Below are 27823 nucleotides of genomic sequence, written 5' to 3'. Positions count from 1 at the left end.
TACTGTTGTTTCACTATTATCAGAAAATGTTTACAAATGAAAAATGCTCCTTATAAAATCCTGCAACTTTAGCCTTCAAACCATCATGGGTTAACTAAAATGAGATTTAATACTGCAAATACTTCTAATATGGTGAATGCTTCTAAACAAGTTATTCACTTACAAGTGTTATTATACTTTTATTGTTCCTGGTTTTTTTTTCCTCTAGAACATTATAATGAAATTTTAAACAACTCAGAGGCTCTTTCCTGATGTATTTTTCCAGTTAGTCCAAAATATTATGCTGACAGAGTGCTGTAGAATAATACAAAAGGCATATGATAATGCCAGTCAGTATGCCAATATGATTCCTTTTAAAAAAATTACAGTACATCAGGAAAGAAAAGTTATCTGTGATAAACTTAGTAGACTAGGCCTTCAGTCCCTGGTAGAAAGTATTTTCCATTCCACTATCAGGCACGCCCCCAACTGGATGAAATAAAATAAGTTTCATTATCTGCTCATGTTAATAATGAAAAGTCTTCTGAAAATTTAAAACCATTACACCACCAAATATAGTGGTGTAAAAGCAGAATTTTACTTTGGTTGCCAGGATTTTAATTTAGTACTACGGATTTCAGTTATGACTTGAAAAGCTTTTTGTACTAAACTTCGTTATCACTTTCATTTTCAATACTTTTCCCAATTGTCTTTGCGTCATTTGTGGTAAAGAGTTAATTGGTTCAAAAGAGGAAATATGTTGGAAAATATGATGAAAAACCTCGAACTAGAAACATATTTTTAAAACATTTATTTGGAGTGACCTACTTCTAAATTCTAAAACAATTCCTTTAAAATACTGACACGAAAAACCCAGTCTTATTATTTTAATTGAATAAACAACCTACTTTCTTGAATATAATGAAAACCTTCAAAGTCCTGAACTGTAACATAAAAACAGAAAATCAAAAGTCAGCCTATTAGAACTGCCTCTCTACAAACTTTATCCCTGTTGTCAACTAAAATTGGAGTATCTACTTCATCTCAACAAAGATATAACATAAAACATCTGTTCAAAACTGAAATTGAAGTACGCAGCTTTGATCTCCTAACATTTCTAATGTCACTGTATTTAGGCTTCGTGAACAAACGTATTCATGGTTATCTTAGCTAAAACTGGTTTCACTCTGCCAACAATCAATTTGATTGACATATTTACATATCAACTCATCTCATCTTACGAATTTTAAACTTTTTCATTTAAAATTGGATTCAAGTTGGCATCTTTCAAGAACTTTATGTATGTATATTTTAGGTTCAAACTGTGCATTAGAACATTTCTTTTTACTTTTGTAAGTAATAGATACACATAACCAAATGTATATTTATGACCTGTCAGATTGGAATTTTATATGCATGCTGTTGTATTCTCAACATTTCATGTGAAAGGTGATAATTTTAGGCAACTATAAAAGAAATTTTCTTAACAGTATAAACTGGATCATCCCATTAGTTAGAAATAATACAAATAAATAACAGGAATAAAACAACATCAACTTGAGAAAGAATGCTACTTATATCTATAATTGCTGCAATTATGATGTGTCCTCTCTTACCTGATCTTTAATTTCAAGATCTCTGTTAGTTTTTGCTCTGTACTCTCTGTGCTCCTTTTCTGCCTCGTCTTTCTCCATGTTGGTTTTATTCAGCTGATAGCGCATTTCTCCACACACCTGTTAGATTGTAAAAACTGGATGATTACCTGCTGGAATCTACCAGGCAATGCCTGCTATTAAATCTTTTGGTGCCCCCTAGAGGTCATATAGATAAAATACAACAAAACTTTTCTAAGAATGCCATTTTCTACTAGAATATTCAAATGTAGCCTGTTAAGATTCAGAAGCAACGTCAGGGATTATTGATTTTAACAATTTCAAAGTACAGATAAATAAATGCATAAGTAAGGAATTTAAGTAATGTGCCCAAGATTATTTTATATAAAATAACAGTTTCAATTGCTTATTATCAACCAAAATGCACTATCATCTAACTTTTTAAATAGGTAAAGTTAGTTAAAATGTTAAGCTATGTTATTATTCATTCACATGGTTATGGTTAAATAGTCACTCTATATTATAAAGTTTTCTTTTAAAGACTTCATCACTTATGCCCTTTAAAAAGGAAATGTATAAAGAAATGTTTCTCTGCTAACAGACATACTATTGATATGTATATCTGTAGTATCCAGTATTTACTGCAAGGTTTGCAGATAATGTCATCTTTTTATACACAATCCCAAGTGTTCAAGTCAAGGAAGATTTTTCTGGCAAAAAAACATAGACTGGAACTAAGCACACTATGCACTTATAACTGTAACATTCAATATAAAAGAAAAATATGCTTTTAAATGAAATAATTGTAATATAGCATCAATAATGAACATACATAGCATCTTAAAAGTATTGCATATTATCCTTTACACTTGACACTAAGAACTTTGTTTTATTTATTTTTTCCAATCTAGGGCTGCTACAGACACAGATATATATTCAAAAAGTGTAATTAGCAGATAAATCTAAACGAGCAAATTATGGGCCTTTTGAGATAACTGAGAACCTATAGAGAGTTCAATTAATGTACAAGTCTGCTAAATTTGCTTCTAATTTACAAATATATGGCTCTTAAAAATAATATATTATCTAATGGTGATGCTTTCTTGAAACTTTTCAATTTTGATATTTCTCCAAAAATGATGATTTTGGAAACTTCATAAGTCAGTTTCGTCATTACTGAGGTATTAGAATATACTACGGTATAAAAACTATATGCATTTAAGCTGGGCATGGTAGCGCATGCCTGTAGTCACAGTACCTCTGGAGGCTGAAGCGGAAGGGTGGCTTGAGCCCAGGAGTTCAGGACTGTAGACTGCTGTGCTAGTGCCTGTGAATAGCTACTGCACTCCAGCCTGCACAACACAATAAGATCCTGTCTCCAAACAAATAAAACAGAACGTAAAAAGTAATTTAAAAAATAATCTACATTTAAAAGCTATAGTGACAACACAGGAGAAAAAGCCAATAGGCTTCCTTCTCCCCAGTGGCCCTCAGAAAGCTAGGGCAATAATGAGGTTATTAAAAATTCTACTGTAAATTCAAATGGCTTCAATGTGTGAGAGTTTACTCTTCCCATTTCAAAAATTCTAAATTTATAAAAGCTATTAATTTTAAACCTAAATAAAATTAAAAATTCAGAGTGACAGGAAAAAAATTAGAGGAGCCATACTTTATTTTCTTTCCCAATTCTTCAATATTCCTATGTATATCTAGGAATAAAATGGAATAAAACCCCCAGCTGATAATATCAGAAGACCACCATTATACAACTATGATGTTTAAAACTCAACACCAATACGAACTTATTATATAAAAAATGTTTAAGCATCAGGTCTTATTTAAAATTATTTCATCCCTTAATTTTACTCCTAAAGTTCCCTGCTTTCCTACTTTCAGTTCAGCATTTGCTAAGTTTATCCATAACACTCAAATTCTATTTAATATTAAATTAACACATTACATTGAACTAGAACTATATTATCTCCATGGTGGAAACAACTTCAAGGCAATTTAGTCTAATCACTCTTCTGACGTGTAAGTCCTTTCGGATAGTTCTTGAGACAGAGAACTCTCTTTGCTGTACCACATTTCAACAGAAAGTTGTCTCTCTGTTACCAACTGAAAATTGTCTTATCATAGCTTCACCCACAAATCTAGGTTAAGCATTTCTATCCTTCTGAACTAATTTCTTCACTTCCACCCCATCTCCACACAAAAACATCACATTGATCAGCAAATTTGAGCTTCTTAAACTTCTACATTAGCTAATATGAACGCTTCAAAGCAAATGGAGAATTACAGAAACTCAAGAAAAAGGGGAAAAAATAATTTTAATTACTGAATTATAGAGCAACAATGGCATTACAAATATGTCAAAACTTAGGAAAATACGTCAAGTAATAAAAGGCAATATGGAAAGAGTATTTTAAGCAAATCACCTGTGTATTTAGCAGTAAAAAATAAATTAATTTCATTTATTACATTACACATGCCCATATTTGGTTTCTTAGTTTTAAAGCATTAACTATTGAAATCTAGATGGACTACTAGTATTTCTTAAAATATGTACCTTCCATATTAATCATTGCCAGTAAAGACCACTAAACATTTTAGTTCTTGATTCACAAGCCAGTGACACCCACAGCACAGACAATGTAGTATTTCAAAGTATAAAATAAGATCATGTAGTATTAGAATCTTTATTTTAATGACTAGGTCTGAAAAGGAATAGAAGTGGAAGATTTTTTATGTTAAGCATAACTTTTAAGTTGTAAATATGTGTCCTTGGCAATTATTGTAAACAGCAACCCTATGCTATCTATGGCAAAAACAAGGCATTCCTAATTAATTTAGAAAAATAAGGTTTATCAAATATTCAATAATTAAAGTAATGTAACTCTTATTTATTTATAAGTCTGTCTCTGCCACTTAACCCTTAAGTTCTTTGAGGACATTACTTGTGTCTAATTCATCTCTGTACATGCAATACCCATTAAGGGCCTGCATACAGTAAATGAACGTTTGCTGAGTAATCATTAGGTAGCCTTTTATTATTCTTGAAATCACAAAACTTTTCTGCTCCAAACTTCTTCATGATAATAATAAGAGCTTTGGACATCAGGAAAAAAAAATTTAAAGAAAATAGTTCCTTAAGTAACTATTAAACTAAAATTTCTCTCTGTACCTTTGTGACATCCATTTCCCGAGAGGCAAGCTGACTTTGAATTTCCTCTAGTTGATTAACAGCTGAAATCTTTTCCTTTGTAACCTTTTCCACCTGGGCCTCCAGTTGGGCAATATTCTGAGACAGGAGCAACATCTGTAAGGGAAAACAAAGGTCCTAAACAATAATGTCATCTGACAAAACAAATACTAAAGCTTTCTTGAATTAATAGCTTCTCAGTATAATCACTGCCATTCTCTGTGGATTGGGTATGTTCATTTCTCTACCTCCTCTACTCACCTATGCCCAGTGAATTAAAATATGTAGTTTTCTCCTACTTCTCTACTATTCATTCCCCTGATCGCTAATCTCATTTTGAAACACGTAAAACTAGATGATAAAATCAAAGTTTTGGCTGAAACCCTAAAGTGACAGATACCGAACACCCAAGTAAGTTACGGAACAGAGCGCCATAAATACATTCAGAGGAGATGTAGAAGAATCAGACAACTCTTAAAGCCTTCTTCCACATGCAGGGCATAAAAGGAGCGATTGGAAGAGCGAAGAGTGAAGAAGTTATTTAGAGAGAGCAACTGATCTGCTGTGACTCCCACTACACTTCCCCCCACACCAACAACAAAGAGGCTCTGTGAAGTTCCCTTTGTTGGTAAAACCCCACCTATCCTTTCCATTATCTGGTTCTCCCTCATTTCTCCAATAGGTTTCAGCTCAGCCATTATCTCCTCTCCTCCAGGAAGTCTTCCTTGACTCCAGTTTCCAGCACAAAATAGGCAGCTCCTCCCATGTTCAGGGTTGATATTCAGCTGTCCCAGTGTGCACTGGGACAGTTATGCCTGTTGCTTGTAGCCTGTGTCCCTTCTCACTGATGGTTTCCCATGCCGTAGTGATTAATATTTTGAATATCACTATGGCATGTGCTCCTAAATCTCTGTGTATCTACCTCCGTCGCACCCTAACCTCTGCGTATCTCTACCACAATACTCATCCCACTGTTCTTAGTTGTCTGTTTCCTCATTTGAGAAGTTCCTCAAGAGCATGTTCTTCAAGAGGTACCAAATGTTTGATGAATGAATAATTAGAATAAATGACTTTCCAAGGGACTCTATGGATATTAGGTTCTCAGTTTTTCTTCTCAAGATTAGAAATACTTTCAAGATCTTAGGTTTATTCTGTATAGTTTTTGGTTTGCAATTACATTTTGTTCTGTTCCAGGAAGTCAAAATTTTCTAGGTTCTTAATTTCTTATTTGTACTGGCATTTTTTAAAATGTAAAAGCAGCAAAACATAAAGGAATACCTATCAATTTTTATCTGGTAAAACAAGAACTGGTGACAAATTTTAAATAATGATGTTTAAAATTTACCATTGTTGTTTGAAATTTACCGTTCTACACTGACAAGGATGTGAATTCAGTTTTATAACTAAAATCAGTTACTAAAATTATATGATAAAATCAACATTGAACCAAAGGTTTAGTAAATTAAGACCCTTACATCAATACAATGAAGACAGGTGTCTGCCTATGAACTACAGAACTAGTTAAAGTTGATCCTATCAAAGTAATGAGCCTCGTAACTATTTTCTAATTTAGGCGGATGTGTTAGTTAACTTTTCTGAAGATAGTAAAGAATTGCATATTTGACTTGTGGTTGTTTACATGTCCCTATGATCAAAGAATTGTCTACAAATCTAATTTTCACACACAGTTCATTTTACTAATAACAAACTACAAAGTATTCTTGGGCACATTAGAATCTAAACCTAAAGTTGAAAAGGAGTTAAATATGACAAATCAAAAACATCAATTTAGTTTCTTAATTTAAAATTTCCAGTTCATGAGCATATATATTATGAATGTGTAATTATACCTTTTCTGGAACCATACAATAGCAACAAACTTTAATTACCAGCTACTAAAAATCATATTTTACTTATTTATGTGGACATACATAACTGATGGTAAACATCTTAACATTGTGTGGTTTTTTGAAGTAAATATACTGGCATTTATTTTGCTAATTATAAATTCTAGTCCATTTCTCTTATAAGGCATGTCACAAATCTCTTCCTTATGATTCCTCCCTCTGCCACCCATCATTTCCTTCCTTTGCCCACTACCTGTCTGCTACCTCCTGTCACCCACTTTCTGAGGTCTCCCCTCCTGTTGTCACACCTTCTTTTTCCCCACGCCCACCATCTGGAAGTCAACATTACACGGCAGGAGCTTCTCCATCCACATCTGTTGCAGGGCCAGAAGTAACACAGACACAGCTGCAACACTGCTGGATGTCCAGGACGTTGACATCAGGTAAGTCCTTTAAACTTTGACAGGGGCAAGGAAGAGACAAGGACACCCAGGTTGGGAGAGGTTGATAGAAATTTCTGCAGAGCAGTCCCTAGTGTATTGAACACGGTATGAATCTGTACTCCCTATACAAGAGATACAAGAATTAAGTATTTTCACAATGAATACTGTCAAGGAAAGCAATAGAGAAAATGTGAGGACCTCAGCGGGTGCTCGGTAAATATATGATCAATGACTGAATGAACTGACAAACCTGAGTGCTCAGTGCAACCGAGGACCATTATTGAAGATAACACACAAACTCACAGCAAGTGCCGGGGGAATGATTCAAACCCGTGTAGGTAGAAGGCATCTGTTCTCCAACAGCTTCACACACAAATGGAATTTTTTTTAAATAAGAAAAGTAAGAGAGAAATTAAAAAAAAAATACATGAAAAGAAAGAAAATCTGTAAGTTTCACAAGTATTCCCACTGGTAGGAAAGCAGGAGTGCTTATTCTAGCACTAACTTTAACTACCTGGCACTTACAATGTTATGATTAATTGGTCAGTCACCCTATTAAATTATGTTCTTGCCACGCACAGTGGCTCACCCCTGTAATCCCAGCACTTTGGGAGGCCAAGGCGGGTGGATCATGAGGTCAGGAGCTCAAGACCAGCCTGGCCAACATTGTGAAACCCTGTCTGTACTAAAAATACAAAAATTAGCCAGGCGTGGTGGCAGGTGCCTGTAGTCCCAGCTACTCAGGAGGCTGAGGCAGGAGAATCACTTGAACCCAGGAGGTGGAGGTTGCAGTGAGCTGAGATGATACCAGAGCAAAAAACTCCATCTTAAAAAAAAATTATGTTCTTGTGTCAGGCAGTATGATATGTATTCTCTCTTTAAATCCCCTGAGAAAGGCTGGGTGCCGTGGCTCACACTTGGACCCTAGCAATTTGGGAGGTTGAGGCATGAGGACTGCCAGGAGTTCAAGACCAGCCTGGGCAATATAGTGAGACCCTGTTTCTACAATGTTTTTTTTTTTTTTAATTAGCCAGGCACAATGGCACATGCCTGTAGTCCTGGCTGAGGCAAGGGGATTGCTTGAGCCAAGTAGTTTGAGGATATGATGAACTATGATCACACCACTGCACTCCAGCCTATGTGACACAGTGAGACCCTGTCTCTAATAAATAAATAATTAAATCCCCTAGAGAAGGAATTATATTGAATTAAGTTTCATTTGAAAAAATGAGATTCAGAAAACTAATTTGTCCAAGTTCATTCAAACTAATAAATAAAAGTTTTAAGCTGGGCTTTACAAAAAAGTTTGTCTGCTTTTACTAACACAAAGGGCCAAGAAGGCTCCTTCTCTTTCTCTAAAACAAGAATAGCCACAAGTTACAATTTATTCAGTGCCCACAGTAAGTCAGGCATTACATTAGATATTATCTAAACATTATCTCATTTAATCCTATCAATTATTTGATATATTATAAACTTTATTTACTCCTCTGAAACTTAGAGAGGTTAAGTGAATTGTTCAAGGTCACACAAAGGTCAAGTTGGATTCAACTCAAAATCTTTTTCCTCCAAAGCCACTTTCTGGCATTTCCTGGTGAGAGCTGGGACCTCAGTGCTACGACCACTGTCAGCTCTTTATTTAAAGCAGGATCTTAAGATCAAATGTGAGCAAAGGCTTACTAAAGACAAAATCAACTTAAAGACTCTAGCTTAGAAATGTATGATATTGAATAGAGATCCAGAAATAAAGCTGCATACATATAGCCATCTGATCTTTGACAAACTGGACAAAAATGCCCAACAGGGAAAGGATTCCCTATTCAATAACTGGTGCTGGGTAGCTGGCTAGCCATATGCAGAAGAATGAAACTGGACTCCTGCCCTTCACCATATACAAAAAGTAACCATTCTGGGTGTTTCCTACATGGGCTTTGGGAAAGAATTTATGACTAAGTTCTCAAAAGCAATTGCAACAAAACCCACAAACTGATGAGTGGGACCTAATTAAACTAAAGAGCTTCTGCACAGCAAAAGAAATTATCAACAGAGTAAACAGACAACCTACGGAATAGGAGAAAAAATTTGCAAACTATGTATCAGACAAAGATCTAATATCCAGAATCTATAAAGAAAGTCAACAATTGAACAAGCCGAAAACAACCCCATTATAAAACTAACAAAAGATATGAACAGACACTTCTCAAAAGAAGACATACAAAGGGCCAACAAACATATGAAAAACTGCTCAAGATCACTACTGAATGATATGGTTTGGAATTCTGTCCCCACTCAAATCTCACATGAAATTGTAATCCCAGTGTTGGGGGAGGGGCCTGGTGGGAGGTGATTGAATTATGGGGGCAGGTTTCTCCCTCACTTTTCTCATGATAGCGAGTTCTCAGAAGACCTGGTTGTTTAAAAATGTGTAGCCTCTCCCCCTCCTCCCTCTTCCTCCTGCTCCAACCACAGAAGACATGCCTGCTTCCCTTCCACCATGACTGAAAGTTTCCTAAGGCCTCCCCAGCCATTCTTCCTGTACAGCCTGCAGAACTGTGAGCCAATTAAACCTCTTTTCTTTATAAATCACCAGTTTCAGGTATTTCTTTACAGTAGTGTGAGAACAGACTAATTCACTAATCATCACAGAAATGCAAATCAAAACCACAACGAGATGCCATTTCACACCAGTCAGAATGGCTATTAATCAAAAGTTGAAAAACAACAGACCCTGGTGAGGCTGCAGAGAAAAGGACACTTTTACACTGTTGATAGAATGCACATTAGTTCAGCCACTGTGGAAAGCAGTTTGGAAATTTCTCAAATAACTTAAAACAGAACTATCATTCTACCAGCAATCCTATTATTGGGTATATATTCAAAAGAAAACAAACTGTCTTTCCAAAAAGACACATGTACTCACATGTTCACTGCACCTCTATTCACAATAGCAAAGACATGGAATCAACCTGGGTTCCCATCAGGAGTGGACTGGATGAAGAAAATGTGGTACATATACACCACTGAATACTATGCAGCCATAAAAAAAGAATGGAATCAGGTCTTTGGCAGCAACAGGGATGCAACTGGAGGCCACAGTCCTAACTGAATTAATGCAGGAACAGAAAATCAAACACTGCATGTTCTCACTTACAAGTGGGAGCTAAGCATTACGTACTCCTGGATATGACATAGCAACAATAGAAACTGGGGATAACTAGAGAGGAGAGGGAGGGAGGCAGGCAGGGGCTGAAAAACTAACTACTGGGTATACTATGCTCATGGGGTAGGTGACAAGATAATCTGTAAATCAAACCTCAGCGTCATGCAATATACCCAGGTAAAAAACCTGCACATGTACTCCCTTGGATGTAAAATAAAAGTTAAAAATAAGTAAATAAATGATAAATAAAAAATGTGCTGCATTTCTGTCACCACCTTTATTCATGAAACTGTCAGTAGAAGAGAGAGGTTCTGTCACATATGAAAGCACCTGGAACACTGCCAGGTACACTTCAGCCTTCATTTTTCCTTTCTTATCAGGAATCCTCATCACATACTTCTAAACTACTCCGCAAGGCAAATAGTTTCCAGCAAACAATCAAAAAAGAAAAATTTCCTAGGTGTGAACAATAGCCAGTCTTTGCTATCGATACCATTCTCTCTCACACACACTCAACTCACAGCTTCATCCCCCTTCCATGTCTCATTCAGACTGGTTACAGGCAGCATTCCTTCCCCCATACTCTGCGTTTCTAAACCCTACCTATTCTTGGAAGCTCCATTAAAACGCCATCTTTTTCGCAAAGCCTTCCATGATCTCTTGCAGACGATCAGTTCTGATCCTCTGAACTCTCAGCATTTTAGCCATACCTTTCCAATTTTTCCATTCATCAAACATATACTGAGCACATTTTATATGAGAGGAATGTGCCAGGCAATGAGGATGTTACATGCAAAGGACTCATACTGAATTAGGGAAGGCAAACTATTCAACAAAAATTTGTAATAAATTGAGTTATGGGAGACCATAGGAGAGGACCCCAATTCAGCTGTAGGAGGCTCTGAGAGGAGGTGGTACCAAGAAAAACCCTGGGCCAGGTGAGGTGGCTCACGTCTATAATCCTAGCACTTTGAGTGGCCAAGGAGGGTGGATCGCTTGAGCCTAGGAGTTCAAGATCAGCCTGGGCAACATGGCAAAAATTTGTCTCTACAAAAAAATACAAAAAATTAGTGGGGCATGGTGGCACACTCCTGTAGTCCCAGCTATCTGGGAGGCTAAGGTAAGAGGATGACCTGAGCTCGAGAGGTCGAGGCTGAGTGAACCACGACCACCCCACTGCACTCCAGCCTGGGTGACAGAATGAGACCCTGTCTCAAAAACAAACAAACAAACAACTCTGAAGAATCCATTAAAGAGGGCAGAGGAAGATTCCTCTAGGCAGGGGGCAAAGCACATACAGAATCCTGCACTGAAAAAAAACCAGTATGGAAGACGGGCATATTTTCATGCTTGGGGAAGTACAAGTAGGCCAGTCAGTGTGGTGAGGGTGCAAAGTAGAAAAATGAAGGAACGTAAGACTGGAGAGCCAAAGAGAGAAAGAATATTGTAGAGTCATTATGCTATGCTAAAGGATCCTAAATTTTATCCAGGGTTACAGGGAGACGTGAAAGGATTAAGAGACTGACGTATTGAGATGTTCACTTGAGAAGGATCATCCCAGCTGTGGTTTGGAGAACAGAGAGGAAGGTGAGACTGGAGGCAAGGACACCACAGGGGCCATAGGAACCACCCAAGGATGAGACATGGGAGCAGCAGGATGGAGACAGGGCAATGTAAATGCCTAGGGTCTTAAGTCTTAGAACCTGGTGATGATAAGATTTGTGGCGTGAGAAAGAGCAGGGAGAAAAGGGTGGCGAGATTTCTATGCTGGGTAACTGAATGCATAGTGGGTCTACTGGGATAGGGAAGGTGGAAAGTAAAGCTGGTTTTGGAGCTCAGTATACAGTTAAAGATTTAGAAATCAAATAGCTTTAGTCCTGAAGCTTTAGTTCCTAAAGCTATATATGGAATTAAAGCCATAGTACTGTTAAAGACACCTAAATCTTTAGCTCCCTGCTAAACTCTAGATCCTTCTATCAAGCTGCTTTCTGGATGGTCTCCTTCTTTGCCTCAAAGCACTTTAAACTCAGAGTAATGTAAAAGACATACATCATCGTTCTCCTAAATCAAGAATGTGAATTGAGAGAAATCAAGGAAAAAGTACCTTTTAAGGAAAGTAAGACTACAAAAAAAAAAATCAGCAAATACAGCACAAGCAGCTCTTTAGTGAACATAGCAATGGTAATTTCATTGGCTGTGGCACAGAGGTTGAAATGCAGTGGGCTGAAGAGTGAAAGAGAAGAGACAAAATAAAGACAACATGTATGGACAAATCCTTCAAGAAACTTGACCACTAAGAGAAAGAGTTAAAGAGGGAGATAGAATCACTGAAGTGGTTTCCAACCTTGGCTGCCCATTGGAACCACCTGGGTAGCTTTCACCATCCCGACGCCTGGATGCTACTCAGACATTTTGATGTCATTGGTTTGGGGTACTGTTTGGACAATCGGATTTTTAGAACTTCTTGTGTAGCAAAAATTAAGAAACACAGATGAGAAGAAAGATTGTTTCGTTCAACAGTAAGAGACATTTGAAAGTATTTTCCTGATGATAAGAAAGAGACTGTAGTGAAGCAAAGATTGATTCAGAAAAGCGGAGTGGACAAATGGAATGAGCTCCTTGGAGGGGTGAAAGGAGATGGGACCCACGGGAAGGGGAAAGGATCAGGAAGAAGTCTTTCCCATTCAGACTGGGTTGGAATCCAGGTGAAAATGTATTTTAAGGCATGCGGAAGATAAATAGTTGAGGTGGTTAACACCTAATGACTTCAATTTTCTTTGTTAAGTAAGTAAGGTTCTCTGCTGAGAATAAGGGGAAAAGCTGTCTTATAGAGAATTTGAGAGGAACAAGTGATTTGAAATAGTCCTTAAAGAAATGTTTTCAAGATACCATCACTTCCTACCTGGACTATGATCATCACCTCCCAGCTGATCTCCAGGCACCTATTCTGTTTCTCCTTCCAATCTATTGACAAAATGATTCTTCTCAAACATAAATGGCATCGTGACACTGACCAATTTAAAGTCATTCAATGGCTTTCCATCACTTTTTGGACAAAATTTTAAATCTTTCATATGGATTTTAAAGCCATTCATGATTCTGTCCCAGCATAATTCTGCAAACTCATTCCCACTATTCTGTCCCTCTCTCTCTATGCTCCAGCCATCAGGGCCTTCTCCAAATGCCTAGAAAGTGCGATGCTTTCCAGGTCCCGAGTCTTGGGTGTGTTATTTTCCTGGGCCTGAAACCCTCTTCCGCTTTTCACCTGACCGCTCATCAATGCTTTCAGGTCTCATTTTCAAAATCTCTGTCTCAGGAAAGTGTTTCGTGACTGCCTAGACTAGGTCAGATCCCCCTGTTACACATTCCCACAGTAACCTGAACAGAACTTTGTGGCTTTATTGCAATGATGATAAAAGCTCACTTATGAAAATATTTCTGTACCATCTACTTCTCCTACCAGTTCGTAGGCTTTATGAGGAAACTGCATTGTTCCTGTGACTACAACATTCCCCGCCCCTTCGGTTACTATCTGGTGACTGTGGAATGAAGAAGAGAGAGGAAAGCATAAGAGGACTGCTAGAAAGCGCTGACAGAGCTGTGGACACTTCAGGCCTGGAGTGTACAACTGTGCCATCTGCAAGGCTGTGGGATTTTTACCAGCTGAGATCACCAATCCAAGGCAGAGATGGCAGGTAGTAGGGTTTTGACAGATGCAGTTTTCAAAAATGGTAAGAAGACAAGGAAGTTTATAGGAAATGCCTCAGTTTACTCATAAGACTTAAAACTCACCGGGCAGAAGTGACAATTTTTCTCTTTCCCTGTCTTTAGGCCTGCACACTACTTTGTACACAGCACATATACTCAGTATACATTCACTGAATGAGTTAATTATCACACACTGGAATCTTACAAAAACATAGCACTTAGAGTACAAGCTGTGAGTCCATTTTTAAAAACTAACATGTAACACAGTTGTTTTGATTACTCAATGGACCACAACTTGCTCAATTCTAGTCTAGTTAGCAATTTTAAAGCTAGGTCCCACTCAACTCTGTATTCCAGTTTGTGAACTCTTTTTCAAACGCTGCTCATTTCATGTTATCTGTTCCTTTTTCCTTAAATCCTTCCCTTCATCTGGTTACCGTCATATCGACCATGTAACTTGTCAGAACTGATTTCATACAGAGTCTATAATCACTTTTTCTTGGTTATTCAGTTTCTTACAAGTGTTTTATCTTCTGCATGTTTAATTTAGGGCTAATAGATTAAGCAGGGGAGTCACCTCTCCTTGATTTAGCCAAGGCTGAAATAAAATCTGAGTAACTTCATAGCATTCCTCTGGGAAACATGAGAGAGAAAAAAATCAAACAGAATGGCAGGATTTAAAGTAAATTTTATAATTTCATAGTATGGAATCTAATTGATTATTTTATTTGAAAAGGTCAGAATAAACAAATGAGAAGTATATGTAAAAAATAACATTTTTATGAACTCTAAATTATAAGAAATTTAACTCCTTATACAATAACAATTTTAAAATTTAGAGTTCATTCAAGAACTCCAGCCTACGGAATCATCCATGGCATCATAAGAAACATTTCTTCTGCAATGTGGATAATATCGGAGTCCTTAAGTACCTTTAATCCCATGTCCTCCCTTTCTTTTGTGATTTCCTTTTTCATCATATCTTTCTCAATGGCCCTTTTCTCTTGCTGAGATGCGAGTTCTTTTTCAAGTCGCTCTGCCTGCCTCTCCAGCTCGTTCCTCAACTGGTCACACTGGATTAAAGCCTGCTAGGATATAACAGGTTGAAAGAGGAGTTGAGAATTTAAAAACAATAAGGGGAAAATGAGATAATTAAGCTTTAACCGTATTTAAAATAGTTAAAATTCACTATAAAGCCCATTAGAATAACTTTGTATTTGTTTATCAATACTACTTATTGACCGAAAAGAGTATCCAGATGTTACATTTATTGACATATTTCAATTTCCATGATTAAAGCCCTATTAATTAATCAATGACAAAATTCAGATAATGAACTTTGATGAGGGCCACAGATGAGTCAGAATTTTGAAAAAGGGGAACAAGAAAAACCAGGTGCTCTAATATTTTCAATTATATATCATGTTTATACTACATGAAATACATAAATATCCAATTTAACTGATTTCTTATTTGCTCATGGATAAAATTTACTGGAATACTTCAAATGATAGATCGATCCAAATAGTAAAATGAAACGTTGACTACATCATTACACACAAGCATCTTTTGTTTAATACTATATAATAATCAAGTTTCCTTAAATATAACTAAGGCAAAATTTAGCTCACTTCCCTTAAACATACAACTAAAGTAAAAATTGTGTAATAATCATAAGTTAAATGGAAAGACTCAAAACAGTATTCACCACTTAGTTTTATGAGGATCCTTCATTTCTGGTAAAGCTCATAATTGTCCTTTATTCTAAATTTCCCACTTGCATTTCCAGAAATAAAAACACCCTAACTTCATTTTGGCCACTTTTACAATATCTTTATGTATAATACCAGATAATAAAATATGACTTCAAATCCCAATTTTGGGAGGTTTTTTTTTTTTGTATAAATATATGGGGTACAAGTATAATTTAGTTAAATGGATAGATTTTATATTAAAATCCCAATTTTTAAAAATCCTCATAAAAATAAGGTACTATAATATCTTATAGTCTTATTCCAGTGGGCCTTATGTACAACATCCATCTCCCCCAACCTCTCTTTTCTCCTGAGTTGGAAGAAAGAACCCCCGGTCTCACATGATTTACATGCTGTGTGATTATAAATTTCATAGTCACATTTGATTTTAATGAAGAAGGAAATGGCCTCAGTAAGCACTGTAAGTTTTATGCATAGTTATGCTTCCCTCTGGTGAACGCTATAATAAATACAGACAATAAATATCTAGGATATGTGAATTTCCCTCTCTTTATCTGGAAAGCATTAAACTCCAATTTCCTTTGGTATCTTCTGAAAAGTTTCTATTCTTCTAGGCATGAAATATAAAGGTAAAATTCAATTGTCTCAGATTAACTAATAAACAAATTCTTTTGGTATCGTCTGAAAAGTTTCCAATTTCTTTTGGTATCTTCTGACAAGTTTCTATTCTCCCAGGCATAAAATATAAAGGTAAAATCCAATTGTCTCAGATTAACTAATAAACAAATACAATGACTAAAAATGATTCTCCTAGGGAGATAGTCCCAAGTCCAAATTCTAGCTGAGAATGCCTGGAAAAGGAAATTTTAAATTCGATTTTCAAACAAATGAAAAAGCATACTTTTTCTTTAATTTAAGGCCTGAGAGCTTGAAATATGAATTAGTCACTCTTTCTGATTCACAGTGTAATTGCTCTTGTGAAAAATATTTCACATGAGCACAGTAAATGCTCATAATTTTCTCTCATATAATGAATACTACTGGTATGAATAGATAAAATGATTACTTAGTATAAAACAATATATCCAGTCAGGAAGTTTTTCATTAAACAAAAACTCACCAAGATAGGGTGATACAGAGAAAAGCACAAGGTGAGAAGCTGTAAAATCATGTAAACAAAACTACTGCTGAAGCCTTGGTTTTGTGGATGGTCTTCCCTCTATTAGGACTAGCCACCACCCATGGGCGACGATGAGTAATGAGCAACAAAACACTGAATGCAAAAAAACTGGCTATTGGCCAGGCATGGTGGCTCATGCCTGTAATCACAGCACTTTGGAAGGCTGAGGCGGGTGGATTGCTTGAGGTCAGGAGCTGGAGACCAGCCTGCCAACATGGTGAAACCCTGTCTCTACTAAAATACAAAAATTAGCTGAGTGTGGTGGTGGGTGCCTGTAATCCCAGCTACTTTGGAGACTGAGGCAGGAGAATTGCTTCACCCTAGGAGGCTGAGGTTGCAGTGAGCCAAGATGGTGCCACTGCACTCCAGCCAGGGCAACAGAACGAGACTCTATCCCAAGAAAACCAAAAACCAAAACAAAACAAAACAAAAACTGGTTATTGATGTCGCTTAGTGTGTAACCAATGATTCCATACTATAAAATAGCTTTTACTTTTATTTGCTTTGATTTTTGACATATATGCCTGGCCACAATGAAGAAAATAAAAAAGCACAGTAACACTTGGAATAAAAAAAATGATTTAATCTTTCTAAAGATAACTCTCTTACAATGGACCCCACATACTAAAATTTTTTGGTCTACTAAACAAATATTTATACAGTATCTCCATTAAAGCTTTCTCTTAATTCTAGAGTTTCTTCTTCTGGTTTCCAGAACCCCCGTCGATTGAGTACCCCTCTAACCATTCAGTAAGGACATAAATAACCAACTTCTCAAAGGCTAGGTCAGTAAACAGTCAACTACCACCAAATGAAAGATTTTTTTTTTTTTTTTTTCCTGAGACAGTCTCGCTCTGTCACCCAGGCTGGAGTGCAGTGGCTCCATCTCAGCTCACTGCAACCTCTGCCTCCTGGGCTCAAGCAATTCTTCTGCCTCAGCCTCCTAAGTAGCTAGGATTACATGTGCCTCCCACCATGCCCAGCTAATTTTTGTATTTTTAGTAGAGACAGGGTTTCACCATATTGATCAGGCTGGACTCGAACTCCTGACCTCAGGTGATCCACTCACCTCAGCCTCCCAAAGTGCTGGGATTATAGGCATGAGCCACCACACCCAGCAGATAGATCTTTATAGTAACTGAATTCTCAAAGGCTATGTCAGTAAACTGTTGATTACCATTAAATGATAGATATTTATAGGTGACAAAGTTAATTTGAAGCCTGTGGCTGTTATTTCTCTCAGTAGTCCCTAAGTCCTGGCTTCTCTCCCTCTGCCTAAGCACAGTTCCCTCCTTGGTGGAAATGGCTGTAGATTTTGGGAAGTTAGGGAATTATACATTTCCCCCACCCAGCAGACTCATTCCTGAAGGAATCTTTTCTTTGCTGGGAAATTTCTTTATGTGTGGTCATTCTATGTTGACATCTTAACACTTTTTTCAAACACAGTTTATTGGACTTGATACTCCCAGTCCTGGTTTTATTTATTTATTATTTATTTATTTATTTTGAGATGGAGTCTTACTCTTGTTGCCCAGGCCGGAGTGCAATGGCATAATCTCGGCTCACTGCACCCTCCGCCTCCTGGGTTCCAGCGATTCTCTTGCCTCAGCCACCGGAGTAGCTGGGGCTACAGGCGCCCGCCACCTCGCCCGACTAATTTTTGTATTTTTAGTAGAGATGGGGTTTCGCCATGTTGGCCAAGCTGGTCTCAAACTTCTGACCTTGTGATCCGCCCGGCTCGGTCTTCCAAAGTGCTAGGATTACAGGCGTGAGCCACCGCACACGGCCAGTCCTGGTTTTATTAAACCAAACGGTAGACACTACTATCTTAAGCAGTCAAAATATTTTCTGAAACAAAATGTAGATCTAGTCAACTAAAATTTTAAAACAGGAAACCTACTGTAGATCATGTAAGAGTCCTTCCCAACTGCTAGGGTTAGTTTTCAAGGAATCCTTGTGACAAAATAATTCATAAATAACTAAGGAATTAAGATCTTATAAAAAATATACAGCTTACACTTACGAACATTAACTTTAAAAGCTTACGTTTTTATTTTTATGTAATAATAAAGCCCACAAAATTAAAAAGATTAACACATTTTAAGCATCTAATTTATGAATAATGCAAACTGTTGATTTTAATTTAGAAACCCTTGCTAACCAGAAACTTACCAGTCTATCCCTATGTACCATTTTCAAGATATTTATACTTTGTTTTTGTTTTGTGATAATGTGCATACCAAGAAGCATTATTTCCTATACTTGTGACTACAACCAAATACTCAAAACTTTTCTGATTTTCTTTTTAATCCAGGCTTCTAATTACTGCCTTTCTGACTCCCTGTAATCCAAGAAACAGAATAATATGGATATTTGAAAAAGGGGAAAAAAGTGTTTGTAAATACTTGTTCAGTCTACCAGGTTGCTGCTTAAAAAATTAATCTTCAAAATATCACATGTAACCCATAAATATGTACAATTATTATGTACACATAATAATTAATTTTTTTAAGCTGATACCACTTACCCATGAAGGTATATAGCAGGATAGGTCTTAGCAAATTTGAAATAAATACTTTGCTCAATTTGTTATGAGTAAAAAAAAAAAAAATTCTTTTTCTTAGAGGGTTATGTCATTACAGACATGCTTATGGTAACTTCATGCCAAAGCCTGTGCCTTCAGGCCTTTCCATATACCTCTCAACAATTTCCCTTCCAACATAAGTAGGCAGGCCAAAGGCCTAGTTAACCTTTTTATCTGCTTCTCCTGGCTTGCCTCACACAGGTGTCACGGCAAAAGCCTCTACTTTTTCCTCACCATTTGGACCCAGGTGAATTTTTTTCCTCTTTTAAAATTATCACCAATTGAAATAACTTGCATTTTCAAACAAAAACAAGTACTGAGCACCGACTATGTGCCAGATACATTGCTAAGTGGCATATGTGGATTATTTAACCCTCTCAATACATTTTAATTGGTTCTCATCACTCAGTTGAAGAAACTGGTACTTCGAGACATTCAGTAACTTGCCCAAATCAGAGACCTAGAAAGTGGAAGAGTAGGGAGTTTATCCAAGGTAGCTCCATACAAGAATCTATGTATGACATTGTACACTTCTCAAGTTATATATTTATTTTCTTATAAAATCCTCAGGCATTTTCACTGCCACTGTGAATGTAAATATATAATTCCTTCTACTTAGCATGTAATACCCAAATGCCACACTAGATGGCAACAAATGTCAAGGAACTAAACAAAGTAACCATTTCATTGCTCAGTAATATTTAGCTAAAATATGTATGCCATCTGACTTTTCAATACTCAGAAGGCAAAAATTCTAATGTGTTTTAACATACCTTCTAGATAAAAACTACTAGACTTGCAATACATTTTGTAATCTGCTTAATAATCCTTGCATTCATTATTACTAATTTACTGAAAATGCAATAGATTCCTATGAACAATAGCATTGCTTGCTCTTAACATTAAAAAACAAAATTAAATACAGGCCAAGCACAGTGGCTCACACCTGTAATTCCAGCACTTTGGGAGGCCGAAGTAGGTAGATCATGAGGTCAGGAGTTCGAGACCAGCCTGATCAACATGGTGAAACCCTGTCTCTACTAAAAATACAAAAATTAGCCAGGTGTGGAGGCATGCACCTGTAATCCCAGCTACTCAGGAGGCTGAGGCAGGAGAATATCTTAAACCCAGGAGGTGGAAGTTGCAGTGAGCCGAGGTTCCAGCCTGGGTGACAGAGCGAGACTCTGTCTCAAAAAATAATGATAATAATAATTACAAACCTTCCCATTATTAATAAGTGACTTCCATTCAATAAACATTTATTATGAATTAAGATGTAAATGGTCATGTGTGAAATACGATAGATGTCACAGACCTGATTTCAAGGTCTTTTGGTGTAGAAAACTATGTAAACAGCTACCAAAACTATACACCACATCAATAGGAATATAGAGGAAAAAGAGATTAATTCAAACAAGAAGGGGCTGGGGAAACCTTCTGGGAAGACTGCCACCTGAGTTAAGCCTCATAGATTGAATAGATATTTCACAGATTAATACAAGGTAGAAAAATATAGCATGAGCAAATCAATGAAAATGGGCAACTGAAAGTCATGTTCTGGAAACAGTGAAGGTTATATGAAAGAGCAGAGTAAAAGATAAGATTAGCAAAGTTAGAGTAGGCCCAGATTTGTCTTTTTTTCTACTGCAAGAGGGGAGCCACCTAACCAGGGAGATTTATAACTCAGGAATTATGAATGTTATGAAAGCACTGTGAGAAGTATGCTGGAATTAGATGAAATTTGAGGGAAACCAATTAGAAAGCTATTGCAATTGTCTGCATACTTAGTGTAAGAGTATGTGAAGGCCAGACACGGTAGCCCACACCTGTAATCCCAGCACTCTGGGGGGCCAAGGAGGGAGAATCAGTTGCGCTCAGGAGTGCAAGGCTATAGTGAGATACGATCGCACTACCACACTCTGGCCTGGGTGACAGAGTGAGACACTGTCTCTGAAGAAAAAAGAAAAAAAGGGTATGTGAAGATGTGAAGATTTGAACCAGGGCAGTGGTGTAAGAATGAAAAGGTAGGCATAGTTCAATAGAAATTTGACTCTGGAGAGAGAGAGCTTAGGAACTGATTGAATGTCAAGAGCAAGCATAGGGAAGAATCAAGATGTTTTAAAGAATGCAAGCCAGGGCTGTGGTGAAGATGGTGACACCATTGTCTGAAGACGGTAATAGAGAAAATGGTAGAAGGGAAAGGAGCAGTAGATGGGAAGGTGGAGTCAGTGAATGGTTCGGTTGTGTAGTTTCCAATGCTAGCAGTATATCAGCCATAAAAAAGATCTAGTAGCAGCAAAATATGCAGGGCTGGGCTCAAGAGGGCAGTTAAAGCTAAAGGCATAATTGAGTATTCAACAGTAATATTTGGCCATGTGAGGAGAAATGAATCCCAGGAAGTCAAGGAACATGGGAGAAGGGCTAGGAACTAACTCTGAGGAATGTCCACACATAAGGCTTGTGGAAAACAAGAAACAAGTTAAAAGTGGACAAGAATGGTACAATGTGGACGCATGAGAGTAAAATATCATGGGGTTCCAGAACCATAGAGTTTGAGTCAAATGAGGATTGAGATGAGCTCAGGAAGTGACCAGCGATGACGAAGTGAGCACTTCAGCAACGTGAAATTGGGCTACAGTCTGCCCAAAGCCTGACTGCCATGTGCTTGGAAGTGAAAGGAAAGCTACCAGGGTAGACAACTGCTATGAAACATGCGCCGGTGAAATGATGAATGGAAGGCCATAAACGGAGTGAAAGTGGATCACATGAAGGCTGCTTTTTGTTTGTTTAAACAAGAGCTGTGGACAAGAGGAGGAGGAAAAACAGTGGAGAGGAAAGGATGAAGGATGCAAGAAAAATGTGATGACACAGAAGTAGGAGACATCAAAAACTGAGAGAAAGATACTCATCTTGGGAAATAAGAGGGCCAGAAAGGAAAGGAAAGGAAAGAGAGGACGAGAAGATGCTGAAGAGGCTCTTGTCAGTTGGTCCGAGTCTTAGCGAAGTGAGAAGGAGGTCATCTGATGAGACTGAGGTGCTAGCAGTGGAGCTGGAAAAGTGAGGAACGTGGGAGAGTTCCTGGGGAGAGTATTTAAGGTAGTCAACTGCAGAGAAAAGAATTGTTCAACAGTCCCTACAACCACTGAAAGTGACTAGTATTAGTCTTCAGTGGAACTCATTAAGTGGCTTTCTTGAGTGACTTCCTTCAGCAATGCTTGGGAGGCTGAAAGTAGCCAGAAAAAAGAAAATGCGATTGGGCTTAATTTTCACTGGGTACCTTTACTGGCAAGGTAGGTAAACTGGAAAGATAAGAATAAAGGAATTGTAGAGTGCTGGTGAGAACTGAGTTGAAATTTCCTTCCTCAGTGGATATTCGCTGAGTACCTGTCTATCATGTGCTGAGACCTATGCAAGATGCCATGGAATTTAACAATGATCAAGATGGAGAAATTCCATAATGCCAGTGACTTTGTAATTGGGGACTGGCGCAAATGGATTAACCATTGTTGAAGTTGTTACAGATAGCAGAGAGCCAAAACTGCAAGTCACGTAGTCCAGGTATGTGCAATGGGAAAAAGCTTTAGGCTCCTAATTGTTTTTATTTTAAATTTTATTGAGTACATAGTAGATGTACACATTTGCGGGTACAGAGATTTCTCAAAGAACTTAATATAGGAGCTACCATTCAACACAGCAATCCCATTCCTGGGTATATACCCAAAGGGATATATATTATTATACCAAAAAGATACACGCACTCAAATGTTCATCACTGCACTATTCACAATAGCAAAGACATGGAGGCTGGGTGCAGTGGCTCACACAAGTAATCCCAGCACTTTGGGAGGCCGAGGTGGGTGGATCACTTGAGGTCGGGAGTTCAATACTAGCCTGACCAACATGACGAAAGCCTGTCTCCACTAAAAATACAAAAATTAGCCAGGTATGGTGGTAGACAACTGTAATCCCAGCTACTTGGGAGGCTGAGGTAGGAGAATCACTTGAACCCAGGAGGCAGAGGTTACAGTAAGCCGAGATCACATGACTGCACTACAGCTTGGGTGACAGAGCAAGATTCCATCTAAAAAAAAAAAAAAAAGAAAAACAGACATAAAATCAACCTAGGTTCCCATCAATGGCAGACTGGATAAAGAAAATGTGGTACATGTAAACCTGGGAATGTATACATCCATAAAAAACAATGAAATCACGTGCTTTGCAGCAACATAGATGTAGCTAGAAGCCATAATCCTAAGCAAATTAATGCAGTAACAGAAAAACAAACACCATATGCTCTCATTTACAAATGGGAGCTACACACTGTGCACACGTGGGCATACACATGGGAACCACAGACACTGTCAACTCCTCGGGGGGAGGAGCAGGGGGCATGCACTGAAAAGTACCTAGCGGGCACTGGGTCCACCATGTAACAATCCTACACATGTAACTGCATCTAAAATCAAAGTTGAATTGTTTTTTAGATGGAGTCTCACTCTGTTGCCCAGTCTGGAGAGCAATGGTGCGATAGTGGCTCACTGCAACCTCTGCCTCCCAGGTTCAAGTGATTCTCCTGCCTCAGCCGCCCGGGTAGCTGGGACTACAGGCATGCGCCACCACACCCAGTTAATTTTTGTATTTTTAGTAGAGACAGGGTTTCACCATGTTGGCCAGGATGGTCTCGATCTCTTGACCTCGTGATCCACCCACCTCAGCCTCCCAAAGTGCAGGAACTACAGGCATGAGCCACGTGCTTGGCCAAAGCTGAAATATTTCTTCAAAAGTTTAATGAAGGATACAGACAAATAAGCAATAATAATACATTTTGATGAATGCTATAATAAGTAGTGGTTCTGAACTAGGGGTAAATTTGCCCTCCAGAAGACATTTGGCAATATCTGGAGACATCTTTGGCTGTCACAGCTTGGGGGAGGAGGGTGTCAGCTGCTGGCATCAAGTAGGCAGAGTCCAGGAATGCTTCTAAACATCCTACAATATGCAGGCCAGCATCCAAGACAGAGTTACATAGCCCAAAATGTCTGTAGCGCCAAGGCTGAAAAACCCTGCTATAAAGGCATATAAGGAGTACATGAAATCTAGACATGAGAGGTCAGAGGTTTCCTAGAGGGAGTACCATGTAAGCTAAGATATGCAAGGCTAGAGAAAATATCCAGGCAGTGGAATGGAGAAGAATGTGCATGGTATGTATCAAGACTCGGAGGCTGGAAAGAGTATGGCGTAATCAGCAGGGTTATCACCACTACCGTTATTTATTGAGAAAATATTTTGTGCCAGGGTTTGTATAAGATAACCAATATGCATTTTAAAATGTAGGCCTCATTAACAATCCTATGAGTCACATATTTCTCTATTTTACAGATGAGGAAACACCAAGGCACACAGAAGTTAAAATAACCTGTCCAAGGTCACACAGCCAGTGAATAGTGGGGCTGGAAGTTGAATCTTGGTCTGGCTAACGCTAGTAAGCCCATGTTCATCCCCTAAGGTCTCCTGCCTTTGATGACAGCTGAGTGTACTGGGGCATAGGGTGTGAGAGGAGAAAAGTAGCAGCAGCCCTGGAGGACAAAAGGGAGCCACATTCTGACAGATGTCATTGGCATGGGAAAGAATGTGGAGATTGTCCCAAAGGCAGCAAAAATTCACTGAAGGATTTTAAACCAGAGTCACGTGATCAAATGTATCCTTAAAAAAGATTGCTTCCGGCTGCAGTGCAGGGAATGTAAGGAAGGAGGGGAGACAAGCTAGGAAGAAATGGAATAGATAAATCCAGTGATCACAGCTTCCATAAGAAAAGTGCTAATGAGGGAAAGAATTTAAGAAAACATTAGAAACTCAGATCTGTACTTAGTGACTGGTTAAAAGTCAGGGGTGAAGGACAGCGTGAAATCCAGTTTTCTGATCAGAGCGTATTAGTGGATAAAAGTGCCAGCCAGGCTGGGCGATGGCTCACATCTGTAATTGTAGCACTTTAGGAGGCCGAGGTTTGTGGATCATGAGGTCAGGAGATGGAGACCATCCTGGCCAACATGGTGAAACCCTATGTCTACTAAAAATACAAAAAAATTAGCTGGACATGGTGGCACGTGCCTGTAATCCCAGGTACTTGGGAGGCTGAGGGAGAAGAATCGCTTGAATCTAGGAGGTAGAGATTGCAGTGAGCCAAGATTGCACCACTGCACTCCAGCCTGGATGATGGAGAGACTCTGTCTCAAAAAAAAAAAAAAAAAAAAAAGTGCCAACCAGTAAGTTAGAGAACACAGAAGGGGCAGCAGATCGGGGAGTGAATATGTGAGTTCAATGTGAGAATGTAAAATTTATATTTAAATGGGAAGAAAAGAAGACCAGGCTGGACACGAAAGATAAAATCAAGAGATAAAAAAGAATGCTGAAGAACTAGAGGCGAAACGAAGATGTGGAGCAGATTTAACTTTGATAGGGAGAAAGGACGAGAAAAGGCTCTAGTCAGAGAGTGTGGTTTCAGAATTTGAGATCTTATGGGCACTTCAGTTTATGTGGGAGTTAGCACAGAAGTAGGGGGAATATAGTAGAGTCAGGGAAGCTGAAGAGTATTACTGTTGTGTGTATCAACAACACGGAATTTCAAACATTTAAGGATGACTAAAGAGACAGAATGAAGAGGAAAAGGATCAGATGTTAAAACTTTTAAAAAGGGGCCAGACGAGGTGGCTCACGCCTGTAATCCCAGCACTTTGGGAGGCCGAGGTGGGTGCATCACCTGAGGTCAGGAGTTCGAGATCAGCCTGGCCAACATGGTGAAACCCCGTCTCTACTAAAAATACAAAATTAGCCAGGCATGATGGTGCATGCCTGTAATCCCAGGCCTTTAGGAGGCTGGGGCAGGAGAGTCACTTGAACCCAGGAGGCAGAGGTCACAGTGAGCTGAAATTGTGCCACTGCACCCCAGCCTGGGCAACAAGAGTGAAATTCTATCTCAAAAAAATAAAAATAAAAATAAAAATAAAATAAAATAGAAAGGATCAAAGAGCGTCCTCTCGAATTAGAGATTTTATCAATTAGGGAGAAGAAGGACAACACTGATTTCAAAGAGGAGTGTGCTATGGTTTGGATACCCGTCCTCTCCAAATCTCTCATGCTGAAATGTGACTCCCAATGTTGGAGGTGTTTGGGTCATGAGAGTGGATCCCTCGTGACTGGCTTGGTGCCCTATTTGTTTTCCTGAGATCCGACTTAGAAAGAGCCTGGCACCTCTCCTCCTCTCTCAGTCCTGCTCCCTTGGATGCTTGCTCCCCTCTGCCTCCTGTCAAGGTGAAAGCTTCCTGAGGCCTTACCAGAAGCATATGTTGGCACCATGCTTCATAGGCAGCCTGCACAACATGAGCCCAAATAAACCACTTACTTCTCTTTATAAATTACCCAGTCTCAGCTATTTTCTTTTTTGTCGGGGGGGGAATGGAGTCTCACTCTGTCTCCCAGGCTGGAGTGCAGTGGTGCAATCTTGGCTCACTGCAACCTCCGCCTCCCAGGTTGAAGCAATTCTCCTGCCTCAGCCTCCCCAGTAGCTGGGACTATAAGCACCCGCCACCACGCCCAACTAATTTTTGTATTTTTTCTAGTAGAGACAGGGTTTCACCATATTGGTCAGGCTGGTCTTGAACTCCTGACTTCATGATCGGCCCACCTCAGTCTCCCAAAGTGCTGGGATTACAGGCATGAGCCACCACAACCTGCCTTCAGCTATTTATTTATAGCAAGGAAAAATAGATCAACACAGAGTGGTAACTAATTTCAAAGAGGAATAGCACCTGAAAGTAAGTGCCGTACCGAGCCCTGGAAATGGCAGTGAGGAGTGAAGCACTGCTCTTTCCCCCATTACATCCACATGAGACGAAATGACTGGCAAAAGGTCATTCGCTCGCTGGTGGTTTTAAAAGGAATGGTATCGAGGGCCAGCTGGAGCTCAGAACCACTGAAGAAACAGAAGGACAGTTTGAGGAAACAGTATGTTGGGGAGCTTGGTCATAACTGAACCTAAGTCTCAGAAGGCATGAGGGTCAAACGGGAAGAGTTATGGATAAAGACAAATGGATATAGCAATGGCTGACAAGAGGCTTAATACAGAATTGAATGGCCCTAATATTTGTTTAACTTTTATTTTAGGTTCAGGGTACCTGTGAAGGTTTGTTACATAGGTAAACTGATGTCACAGGGTTTGTTGTAGAGATTATTTCAGGTACTAAGCCCAGCACCCAGTAGTATCCTTTCTGCTCCTCTCCCTCCTCCCACCCTCCATCCTCAAGTAGACGCCACTGTCTTTTGTTTCCTTCTTTGTCCTCATAAGTTCTTAAATTTTAGCTCCCACTTATAAGTAAGAATATGTAGTATTTGGCTT

General features: G+C 38.5%; 1 protein-coding gene across 10 annotated transcripts in view; it reads right to left on the bottom strand.

Annotated features, from left to right (window-relative positions):
* The window catches only part of SDCCAG8 (SHH signaling and ciliogenesis regulator SDCCAG8), a 240350-nt gene that overhangs the window by 156408 nt on the left and 56119 nt on the right, over window positions 1-27823 (bottom strand). For 6 of the 10 annotated variants that reach the window (XM_012443691.3, XM_012443693.3, XM_012443697.3 and 3 more), the window contains 3 exons: window positions 14885-15040; window positions 4777-4911; window positions 1596-1712 (listed from right to left, as the gene is read on the bottom strand). In XM_012443691.3, the coding sequence (XP_012299114.2) occupies window positions 1596-1712; window positions 4777-4911; window positions 14885-15040 (408 nt within the window). The remainder of the gene's footprint in view (window positions 1-1595; window positions 1713-4776; window positions 4912-14884; window positions 15041-27823) is intronic. The other 4 variants (XM_021666931.2, XM_012443692.3, XM_012443699.3 and 1 more) reach the window with 2 other exon arrangements.

Source organism: Aotus nancymaae, unplaced genomic scaffold, assembly GCF_030222135.1.
Source record: "Aotus nancymaae isolate 86718 unplaced genomic scaffold, 86718_ANA_hifiasm-v0.15.2.pri h1tg000032l_0, whole genome shotgun sequence".
NCBI classification, from domain to species: domain Eukaryota; kingdom Metazoa; phylum Chordata; class Mammalia; order Primates; family Aotidae; genus Aotus; species Aotus nancymaae.
Note: the sequence above shows the minus strand (reverse complement) of the source record. Positions and strands in the feature narration are given on the sequence as shown.